This window comes from Aspergillus foveolatus (genome assembly GCF_047715535.1).
Source record: "Aspergillus foveolatus strain CBS 279.81 unplaced genomic scaffold BDW70scaffold_126, whole genome shotgun sequence".
NCBI lineage: Eukaryota > Fungi > Ascomycota > Eurotiomycetes > Eurotiales > Aspergillaceae > Aspergillus > Aspergillus foveolatus.
This window is the reverse complement of record NW_027396190.1, coordinates 20,833-32,182: the sequence shown is the minus strand read 5'-3', so window position 1 is coordinate 32,182 and position 11,350 is coordinate 20,833. Positions and strand designations below refer to the sequence as shown.

Genomic DNA, 11,350 nt, shown 5'->3' with positions numbered 1-11,350 from the left:
CAAGTACTAAATATGGGGATCTTGTTAAAGATAGTGGTATTATACTCTCTTAAATATATATATTTCTTGCTCTACACTATTGCACTTTAACTACCGCCGTTTCCTCTAAGAGTAACCACTAAAGGGCTAGAATATTTCAAAAAGGAGGGGAACCTATAGTTTCTAGTACGCAATAAATCTATATACGAGTAGATTTCGTTGAATTCGTAAGGATCGTAGCTGATTAAAAGAGATTAATATAGAACCAAAACACTGTATAATAACGGTGAAAATGTCGGATGAATCATCATTTTATCCATCTTAATTAGGATATTTATGCAAAAATATACGCTTGGCGGGACTCGTGGGAGTCCCGTGGGACTCCCACGGGAGAACTGAGAGATAGGGTCCCATGGGACTGACGGGACTAAGGTCTTAGTCCCATGGGAGTGGGACTAAATTTTTGCAGGTCCCGTGGGACTTGTCACACACTAGGATCAAGGGGCCAGCCCGAGCCTCATCCTGGGCATGGTGCCTGGAATGCGATTCTGCCACTCCTGACCGCCAGTAGCTGAGACTTCTCGAGTATCCTTTGAAGAATCTCAGCATTTTCGAATGCACGTTACTCAATATAAATATATGGGTCACTATTAAAATTATTAGCTCTTCTAGATGCCCTACTACTACTATATAGTACTATGCTGTTAGCTTTAGCTTAATTAATTTTTTAAGTAGTTATAGCCTTGCCTGAAATATATCACCGGAAAATGGAGGCAAAGTATATAAGTAAAATATATATTTGATTTGTTCACCATCCTGTGTTTTGAGAACATGGCTATATCTAGTATAATGCTCTTCCAAAAAAGCATATATCTATTTTAATAGAGACTCCTTATATAACATTCTAATTTCCTATATTTACAGTGTAGATGTCTTAAAATAAGATGTCTGTATTGGAAAAACTCTGTAAGGAACGAGAACTAATAGATATCGTATTATCAAGAATACGACGAGTGAGGAGAGGAAGCGGAGGTCCGGAGGACCCGCGGCTAAGTCTCGATGGTGGGTCACGTGGCCGATCGGGTCGTAGCCCTACAAGCCGGATTGGGACCGTGACAAACTCGAACGTGTGTTTAAAACGGACAGTAATAAGCATTTGTACTCCTTCATAACTACCATGCAGGGCGCTCAAAACTGATAATTAAGCGAGAGTTATGCTAGTGCGGCCACAGTGAGGTCAACCGCGGTTTCACCGCGGTTAACCTCGAATTTGCGGTGATGGTGATGGTTATCAATCTCATAGCCGCGGTTGCGGTTATGCCGCAGCCTGTGTACCATATTCAAGAGTAGAGAGGTATATATTATTCGGTCTAGAATCTATACATCTGTATTTGAGCCGATTTCTCAGGCTTGGATTATAACTTGGATACCAGCCAGTGGCAATCAGCAAAGCAAGAAAAGTACATTCAAAAACGTCAACATAACGAAACAGCTTATAGAAGCACCCGATTTAATTATAAGCTATAATCGGGATGCAGCACTGTTAAGGAGAAATTATTAACATACAGGGGCCCATGGCGGATACCAAGCATAGGCTTGGGGCTTTTCCCACCCTCAATGCAGTCGATATCTCACCATTTGGTACAATAGAAAATGACTTATATCGGACCATGGTTTCTGTTGACAACTGACATTTGGGCATGGCATCCAACAGTAGTGTGAACATTGTCTGAAATACTGGGGTCTTGATGTTGGGCTAGGAAGAGATATATATAAAATCGAATGTAGGATCTTCTCACTTCAAATTCCTTCAGAACTTGGACTGAAGGTCCCATGCTCATGCACTTGCATCATACCTACGTCTCCCAGCCCATTACAAAGTTCGGGTTTGTTGTTTCTGTGATAGAGATTGCCCCGTAAGGACTCTTGGAGTGAATGGACCGACAACGATCACTAAGGTCCATGAAAGAGCCGTTCAATGCTGCATGATTGCGCAATCCAATGCTGTTTCAGTGGGTCAGGGACAATGGTTTGAGCATGGATGCAGACCTGTCGAGGCCAGCCATCGTGACTCCATCCTGAGTGCTCGACATCCATGCCCATTGTCCGTGACCCACTACGGTTCCAGACAATGGCGAATGCAACCAGGGACAGGACCTGCACGTTTGCTACGGTACGATGGTCAATTTACACAAGGCCTAGGCAGGAAGGCCTTACCCTATCGTATGAGTACTTAAGGCAATATTGGAAAGCAAGATAGTATCTTGTTACATTTAGAAAGCGATCCCCTTCTGGTGCCGCTCGGGGCGGAAGTATCAGGTGCTGGCATCTCCAACGTTACAATACGACAATATGCAGCCCATGCGCTTTGCATGTAGCTGACCATGAATCCAGGGGATAATGCCTGGTTACATAGGTACGAGTGTGCTGAATCGGGACGAAATGTACCCGCCAAAAATAGCAGCTTGCGAACCGAGTCGCGACACCGGTCTGCAGTAAGTGAGTGGGTCACTAGGAAGTATTGAGATCTCTATATGGATACTGGTGTGTGCTATGTTCAATGGAGTCTTTACCACCGTTAGTCCAGATGCACAGCGCAGGTGAGAGCGGGTAGGTTAGATCCAGGGTAAGTAACTCTTTGGCCTGCGCCGGTGCGAGCTTCTCAAGTCCAATTTCCTTAAAAGGGATATGTTGTCAAACCCCCTTAATGATTTTCACGATCAACGAGGCTCGAAACAGTTTGTCTGCCGGATAAACCGAAAAAGATGGAGGGCACGGGATGGATTAGGCCTAAGGCCTAGATGTCAGCCACCTGCCTAATGAGAGCATTAACTTGCTGCAGAGAAGGTCCGTGCTTGGAGTACTTGTAGCTGTTCGGCGCTCCCCCTCGAGACTCGGTAAGAAGGCCGAGTCAGTTCGAGACGATCTGAAACTCGCGCAGGGTTCGATCGCCTACTAGCTTGCTAGCTTGTGTGGGGACGGTGCCAACCCTCAGCCCAGGTGAACCCCCTGCAGCAGTGGTGCGACTTGTATAGGCGCGTAGGCTGTTCCAAGCACAGACTAGCTCGAGTCAATCTCGATCGGTTCCTGACTGGCGAACCTTGACATGACTCGAAGAGCAGGAGATTGCCATAGAGCACACATTATGTCGCAAACTGAGACCCTCGGGACAGCAGTAAAATGAAGAGGATACTTTGGGCTCCGCAACCCCTGGGCTCTGCATTATTGTGCAGATCAACAAAGATACCTTTGGGGTAAAAGGAAGTTCGCTCAGACAATAGGAATTTTACCTTACTGAGTTGGGTAATAGTAGACTGTCTGTTCCTGCTCCCTGTCCAGGGGAACTGCATCGAAACTCCGTCGTCCCGTCCCCGCATCTGAAACGTCTTAGCTGGATCTGGGGTGTACTAAGTTTAGATGTCTGTTTTGAATGCTCAGAGGGGAAAGGGCAGAAGGAAACTGTATCAACTACACGGACGTAGCCTACTAAGGATCGGATGCCATATGACGATTGATTCTCTATCTTGTTGACGATAGATCTCTTCACTCTTCCACAATCTGTCTATCTGTCGAGGGGTCAGATCCTCAGGGGTTAGAGGTCGCGCCCAAGCCACGATGTCACGTGGCGTAAGCCGGCATGTACATGACATTTCCATATCAATGTCCAATGCTTCGCACTCACCATGCATGCTTCAATGGGATGGCCTGGTGACGACTTTACCATACCACATAGACCCTCCGCTGATAGAGACTTTAAAAAACGGGCATTGAGGTCAAGGGAAGGCCACGATCCAGCAATATCAGCGCATCTGTCCAGGTGCCATCTGGCATCAAGTATTGGTTCGGATACCTGCCTATGTAGTGACTGGAGCTAGGTCATCGCGCAGAAATAGAAACTTGCCAACTAAGAATACACTGAATGAGGTGGTAGCCATGGATGGAGAATTGGCCCAGTAAGGAGGACGAATCGCAAGAGAATAAGTCCAGCCTTTACCCATTCCGGGGCGTGAGACGCAGATTTCCTCCGTTTCGTGCCATACGCTACCTAACAAATTATCTGGTCTCCGTCGTACACTTACCCGTTAACGCCTCAGGGAGTAAGCAGTGATTGACCCTAGGCATGAGCACGGGGTCTGGATGACGCGAAGAGTGACTCTGGATGTAGATCTTGCCCTTGGGCGTCCTCTTTCCACCCCGTTGTACCTGTTTGTGAGTAAGACAGCTGGAATGGGGGCCCCGGGGGTAGATGCTGATCGAAACCAAGACATCGCCAGCTCAACCAGGTTGTCTCTCAACGAAACACGCTATGCCACCATTTGACCAAGATGGGAAGAGATCATAAGCACATGGCACTGCCACCGGTCCGACCCAACTATCCGCGAACGAGGTCTATATAAACCTGCTCGACCTCCCTCATTCTCCTGCCCATCATCTCATCTTCCAGCTCGTTCAACTTCTTCCTCTCAAGTCCATCTACTCCTTCGTTCGCTGCGCGTCCGGTCGTTTAATCCAACCCCCTAATTCGCTCTAATTACTTAAACTGCGCTTACTGTCAACTCTCTCGCTATCGTTTTCCTAATCAATTCATCTTAATCAAAATGAAGCTCCCCGCCGTAACCCTCGCTCTCGTCGCCGCCGCCCTCAGCGCACCGACCCCCAACAAGCGCAATGACTTGGCCGCTGTCGACAAGCGCACCTTTGGTCTTCTTGCCGGCCTTGCCGGTCACGGCGGTCTCAGCGGCCACGCTGGCCTCGCAGGCGGTGCCAGCGCCAGCGGTGAAGACTGCGCTGAAGGCTCTGCCGGCGGCAGCGCGGGCCTTGGCGGCTCCGCTGGTGCGTCTGGCTCCGCTGGTCTTAGTGGCTGGGGGGTTCTCAGCGGCAGTGGTAGTTCTTCTGGCCATGCTGGCCTTGGTGGATGGTCTGGCCTTAGTGGAAGTGGCAGTGCTAGTGGCCATGGCGGCATTAGCGGCGGATGGAATGGTCATGGTGGACTTGGTAGTGGATGGGGAGGTCCCGGCAGTGCTGGCGGTTCTGCTGGAATTGGGGGTTCTGGCTCTGCTGGAGGGTCTGCGGGCATTGGCGGCTCTGGCAGCGCCGGGGGTTCCGCTGGCATTGGAGGTTCTGGCAGTCTTGAAGGCTCTGCTGAAGACTCGACTGGTGGTTCTGCTGGCGGCTCTGGCAGCGTCGGGGGCTCCGCTGGTATTGGAGGTTCTGGTAGCGCTGAAGGCTCCACCGGCGGTTCTGGTTCTGCCGGAGGGTCTACTGAAGGCTCCGGCAGTGTTGGAGGTTCTGGCAGCGCTGAAGGGTCTGCGGAAGGGTCTGCGGAAGGCTCCACCGGCGGTTCTGCTGGCGGTTCCTCTGGAATTGAAGGATCCGGCAGCGCCGATGGTTCTGTAGGGGGATCTGGTAGCATCGGAGGGTCCGGCAGCGCAGGTGGCTCTGCTGGCGGCGCCGCTGGAGGTGCTGCTGGTGCTGGTGCCGGTAGCTCTGGCGACTCTGGATCTGACTCCGACTCTGACGACAGTGGTGTGTCTCCCACGACTGGCGACGAGGACTCTGATAGCGGTGATGCATCTGGCAGCGGCGAAGGTGACGCGAGTGCCGACGGTTCTGGCAGTGCGGACGCCTCCGGCACTGGCGAAGGCTCAGCCGATGTTAACGGTGATGGCAATGCCTCAGCATCCGGCAACGGGGATGGCTCGGCTGACGTGAACGGTGATGGAAGCGCTTCTGCCTCTGGTAACGGTGAAGGCTCTGCGGATGTGGACGGTGACTCTGGAAGCGCTTCTGCCTCTGCCAGCGGCCATGGCTCCGCCAGCGTTACGGGATCTGGCAGTGCTTCGGCTTCAGGCAGTGGAAGCGCCTCAGCCAATGTTAACTAAGGCGTTTCAATTCAAGCTTAGCATCTTGGCTCGTTGTGCTACTGTGGCGGTCTCATTGTTCAAGTACGACCTTCTGCCTGAACGACGAGTCGGGATTACCGGGACAAGATGGATTGTCCCCTGCTGAGCCTTTATCAGCCCTATCCTAGTGCTAGGTCAAGAAGGCAAGGAACATGTATCTAGTATACTGGAGTCTAATAGTTTGACTAGCAATTAATCATTCCTCATAATTCAAATAGAAAATGGCAATCCCTAGCTAGGCCTTGAGCTACAATCTTGCCATACCGTGGCCACGAAGAACCTAGAACTGTATTCTTAGTACTCGCCAGGACTGGGATCACAAGGTGTCCACTTAAGTTTCCCTGCTACGCCTAGCCTTACCTTCAGCTTAGACCTCGGATAATAGGATTTCAAGTGACGTCTACCTTATTTTAGTAGGATGTTGCGGCTTGACTAGGCCCAGGTACCCTTTTTCCTATGCAAAACGGACAATGCCCTCATAACTCCAACAATCACTTCTTCCCAACTATCGCTTCTTTCCACAGGGAGGCTTAAATCAATGTTGCCCTTAAGATGAAACGCTAGTCCATCAATAACCCATACATCTGCGTACACACCGAGTGCCGACAATGAATTCGCTAGGTAACTTCCGACGGCTCAGGATATCTTGAACATGGTCATACCACTTACTCTTGTCCAGATATTGCTTCATTTGCTGTAAAGGGTCTAGATCCATGCCCCCAGCGAGAATGGGCAGTAGCGCGGTTTGACTAGACAATTCCGGAATATAACAGGGTCGCAACAAAGCATTCTACCGGGATTCCTGAGGTCATTCTGGCAGTTCTGTTGCCATTTACCCCGGTTTTTCAACAATGTCGCAAGTTCATAGTAGAAGTCAGTAAAGCCCTCACTGCTCATCTAACGGAAGTTCCTACATTAGCAACGGCAAAGTTGAAACATTGGCGAATAGGATGTAATCTCTCAGATCAGCACATGTGGTACATACAAGGAGGGCAATACCCTCTCATCTATCGCGTTACCACAGACACACTTACCTCTTACTGTTTGTATGTTGTTTGAATAGAAAACTTTCTGCTTTTATTTTTACTAACTAATTTGCTTAATTATTTTGCTAAAAATAAAAGCAACTGGGCTAAATGCTGATTAGAAAGGTTATATACTATATCTAGTATTTTTTCTTACCTTCTGCTTTATATTGTTTCTTCTTCTTTACCTGTTTGATTTATACTAAGTCTAACCCGCTGCCAGGTACTATTCTTTTGTAATAATATTATTTATTTTGCTATAACTGGCCCTTCGTCCCAAGGTTCGTTGACATATTGACGTTTTTGATTCGCTGCATATTACGCGAAAAATGAAGCGTAACCACACTCTTGACCTAGTACTGTGAGTTAATACCCAACAACTCCGAGCATAGCGGCCGCAGTGGCTCACATAGAATACAAATGCTGAAAGTCATAGTCTTACCTGAGGGTAGTGACCTGACCTATGGATAGACACAATGGCCACTATCCGAAATACAATGTTCTATTTTTGGATAATAACAAACAGTTCTTATCGAACTATTGGTGATATTCCCTCAGGATTGAGCGCAAGGTCGACAGCTGCCGCAACTACAATGCTCATTGTACGATGCATTATCCCCTTTAGGAATGTTGAGCGTTCAGCACAGCCGAGAGGCAAACACACTAGGATTCTAATATGCCAATTAGGTTGTACCCGCTAGCCACCCGATGTTGGTTTACAGATGCAGCCAATGTATTGGGCATTGTTCTAAGCCACCCCCAGGATCTAGACCCTAGTGCGAGGCTGCATGATCCTGTGTCTCCACGCCATCCACTAAGGTGTCGCCTTATCCTACAATTCTATAGTGCCTACTATACACTTCGGCGGCCTTTAGTTATCCACGGTAGGATGTCCTTGAACCGCTCTTGGAACGGGGCCGCGTCCGAGTTTGACGAGAGAGCCACCGCACTCCGGCTTCAGAACAGAATAACCTGCGTTGGATACCAAGACCTCCAGGGGAAAAAAAGACATAAATAGTCAGATGGCCCTCGTCGCTTTGGTGTCTCGCTTCCTCGCTACCAGAAACCAATCTGCTTGAACTCGCCAAATCACAACTTAACACTACGTCGCATCAATCATCTACCTCATAATGCGCTTCACTCGACTTTTCGCCGTTGCTGTGCCCGCCCTTGTGCTTGCAGGTAGCGCTGCCACGCTCCATGGTATGTATCTAGCTTCCTTTCCATTAATGACCCTCTAAACACTTGTTTCAGACCTTATCCTAACAGCACTACCCCTACTACTAGCACCAATCCCAGCAGACACTCTCGAAGCGTTCATCAAGAACCTAAACGAGACTGAAGCCCTGGATGCCTTTAGGGCCGTGCTGAATGGCGAGATCCTGACTACCCGCGAGGCCGACCTCGAGTCCAAGCTTGCAGAGCGCGAGGAATGCTGCGAGTACGGTATTTGCTGCAACATCGAGACCTGCCAGGAAGACGGGAGCAGCTGCCTTCAGATGTGCTATGGTTATCATAGCCCTTGGCAGCAGCTTGGGTGTATTGCTGGTAAGTGAAGTTCTATGGAGTTATAGCAGTGAGCCTTTTGAGAAACGAGGGAGATTGGATGCTGATGGCTATGCTTGTTTACGTAGGGTGCGCTACTACTTGCGGCTAGAGTGTAAAGGCGATGCCATCGGTGGTGGCGGATTTGTAGGGTATGCGCTAACCGGTTGATGAGCGACGCTGGGTCTATCTGGTTGGTGGGCTTAGGGCTCGGAAGTTGGAATACAGCTGGGTCTAGCTCTTGGTAGAGTGAATACGGTACACTCATTATATGAATTTATATAAATTGCATTATCTCCTCTCTATTTCGGCGGCCGCGTAGGGAGACAAAGTGCGGATATAATCCCCGATCACAGAAAGTAACGCTGTATAAGTCTACTCAATAAAAGTATATCTACCTATTCTATAAAGATGATGGGCTCTTTCAGTTCACAGCAACCTTAGCATCTCATGCCAGACATTGCTTGTTTTAGATGAGTGAGCACACTCCGAATTTCGTAAGGGCCAGGTTACATAAAGACAGCCTTGCCATAATGTACAGAAGCATAGGCCCTAAAAGCAGGGTGTAACGAGATAAGCACAATGGTTGGCATATAGAATATGACTAGGCTGAGCCTCCAACCTAACGTCAGTCAATCTAGACTAACCCCCCGCGCCCTAGTCTACACTAATAAACGAATACATAAGAGACGGTAACGACAGAATTAACAAGAACGCAGCACTTTCCAAACCATGTAGCTGCATTTCTGCTCAGCGTGTCGCAGTCGCAGTCGCAATTACAGATGTAATTGTGGTATAGGACTGCGTAGAGCTAGAGGAGCAGCAAGCTTGTACCTCACTAACATTCTTCCTTGACAAGTTTTACTTAAGGGCCAGATGCACCACCAGGCCCACCGGAACCGCCAGGGGAACCACCATCGCCACCACCATCGCCACCACCAGTGCCACTGTTGCCATTACCACCATTACCACTGCTGCTTCCGGAAACAGCCTCACTGCCATTTTCAGTCCAGACGAAGCTGTACGTAGGCGTGTAGTCGGCCGTCAAGTCGATGGCAATAGTTACCCAGGCAAGGAGTCCATCCTCGAGGCTGTCGCCTAGATAAACGTAGTTCAGCACAGGGTCCGAGGTTGTCCCGCTTGTCTCGGTGGCAAACACGCGGTCCTCTGCATTTGTCGTGATTTCAATGGTGTTGGAGCTATACGGCGAAGCCGCCTCGACCGCGGTGATCAGGTCCTGGTCGAAGAAGAGCTGACCGATATGCGGGACGGACCCGCCAGTCAGCGTATTGTTCTCCAAAAGCGTCGCGTCTAAATGGGCAAGCACGTGGTAGTGCGTTGCCCGACCCGCATAGTGTCCTGGGAAGAGGGTATTGAATGTGACGACGCCTTCCTCATCGGTCTCACTCACGCCGCGCAGGAAGGTCTCCTGCAGGATGGAGTCGTCTTCGGAGTTTCCGTTGCCGTTTCCCTGCACGCCCGAGTAGACTCCAGTTGCATTGCAGTTCCATGTCTCGGCGTAAATACCCTCGATGGGCTGGCAGGTGCTGACATCGACGAACTGGAGATCCAGAACGACAGGGACACCGGCCTGGTTTTCTATGATGTCCGTGCGGACGAGCTCGCCGTCTACCCAGAAGGGGCCGATCTCTCCCTGGGGGTTGAGTACGCAGGTGCTGGTGGTGGCGAATATCTCGGACTCAGCGGTGGACAGAGTGTAGTTCTCTGAGGACTCGTGGTCGGTGTTGAGGACGTCGTCGGTGTCGCGGGTGCGCAGGGCATGACGAGCGCGGTACTTCCTGGCCAGTTGGGCACGGCGAGCGATGGCACGTTCAGTGAGACCAGATTCTTCAAAGGAGCGGGCACAGTTATCGAGACCACGGCGGAGATGGGCCTTATAGGAGAGGAGCTCGCGGGTTGCGAGTTTCTCCTCATGGCCTGGATGCGCGGCCACTAGGGCCGCCGCGATGAGGGAGAGGTTGATGACCTTCTTAAAGTGCATAGTTGATTGCAAAAAGAGGATATCGGAATGGAAATAAAGGAGAAGCCCGCTCTTGAGAATCGGACGTTACCAGAATGTGCTGGGATGAAGACATATTTATACCCCAGCTGGACTCCCCGTCCCCAGGTATACCCCTCTACTCCAGTATCTCAATTATTACTCGGCCTCCGTACTTATGAATTATCAACCGTCTGTCTCGCGGCCGTTGCTTCTAGGACCGTCTGAGGCATGATCGGCGTTTAAGTGTGCACATCTCCAATGAAAGAATGCGATTTATTCGATACAGGATCAGGATATATTATAGCGTGGTTGACGGATGTAGCGCGCTAAGGCCTTCTCCGACGGGCTAGAACGGGACAATAAATGAGATTGTGACCTCCACACTTTATTTCTCTTGGTATTGCTTTCTTGTGGTATAGAGCCTCGGTGGGCAGTGAGGATTGGTTGGTCGAGTATATAACCGGTATATAGTAGATGTTTGGTACTGAAGCCGACGCAAACGCTGCTAAGGCAGAGCCTATCTACTCAAACACTTCGAAAAGTCGGAAAATCGTTTAGCAAGAGAATTATTCTGCAGCGTCGCTCCCCTTGTAGTCCGCGTGTTAGAAACGCCACGCATGTTCCCCCCATGTCCCCGAACAGCAGGCAAGGTCAGGAAGACGCAATCGTCGGCATGCAATCCGTGAAGAATTTAGCCTAGGCCCAACAGACCCCTCCACTGCCTCCATCTAGAAGCAAATCGTAAAAGGGCCGTTTGAGCTTTAATCGCCGTGCCGCCTCGGTTTCTTTGGTACTTCGGTCCTCTTCCAACCAGGTCATTTGACGAATGATTGATCAAAGGCGCCTACTCAGGCCAGGGTAAGCCTCACAAAAGAGCTACGGATAGAAAGGCTAGT

At 49.9% G+C, this 11,350-nt stretch overlaps 2 protein-coding genes across 2 annotated transcripts; one reads left to right on the top strand and one right to left on the bottom strand.

Moving 5' to 3' along the window:
* Positions 1–5,640: 5,640 nt before the first annotated feature.
* Positions 5,641–6,022, top strand: BDW70DRAFT_145179 (uncharacterized protein). Its single transcript, XM_073738387.1, has one exon. The coding sequence runs from the start codon at positions 5,698–5,700 to the stop codon at positions 5,986–5,988; it is 291 nt and encodes a 96-aa protein (XP_073591059.1). The 5' UTR covers positions 5,641–5,697; the 3' UTR covers positions 5,989–6,022.
* A 3,279-nt stretch (positions 6,023–9,301) lies between these two features.
* Positions 9,302–10,484, bottom strand: BDW70DRAFT_166355 (intradiol ring-cleavage dioxygenase). Its single transcript, XM_073741968.1, has one exon. It carries the CDS (start codon positions 10,452–10,454, stop codon positions 9,318–9,320), a length of 1,137 nt encoding a protein of 378 aa, XP_073591058.1. The 5' UTR covers positions 10,455–10,484; the 3' UTR covers positions 9,302–9,317.
* Positions 10,485–11,350: the final 866 nt, after the last annotated feature.

Bases quoted from the DNA above. Each gene is read 5' to 3' on its own strand.
- BDW70DRAFT_145179 (XM_073738387.1), top strand. From the start codon at position 5,698: ATGGAAGCGCTTCTGCCTCTGGTAACGGTGAAGGCTCTGCGGATGTGG.
- BDW70DRAFT_166355 (XM_073741968.1), bottom strand. From the start codon at position 10,454: ATGCACTTTAAGAAGGTCATCAACCTCTCCCTCATCGCGGCGGCCCTA.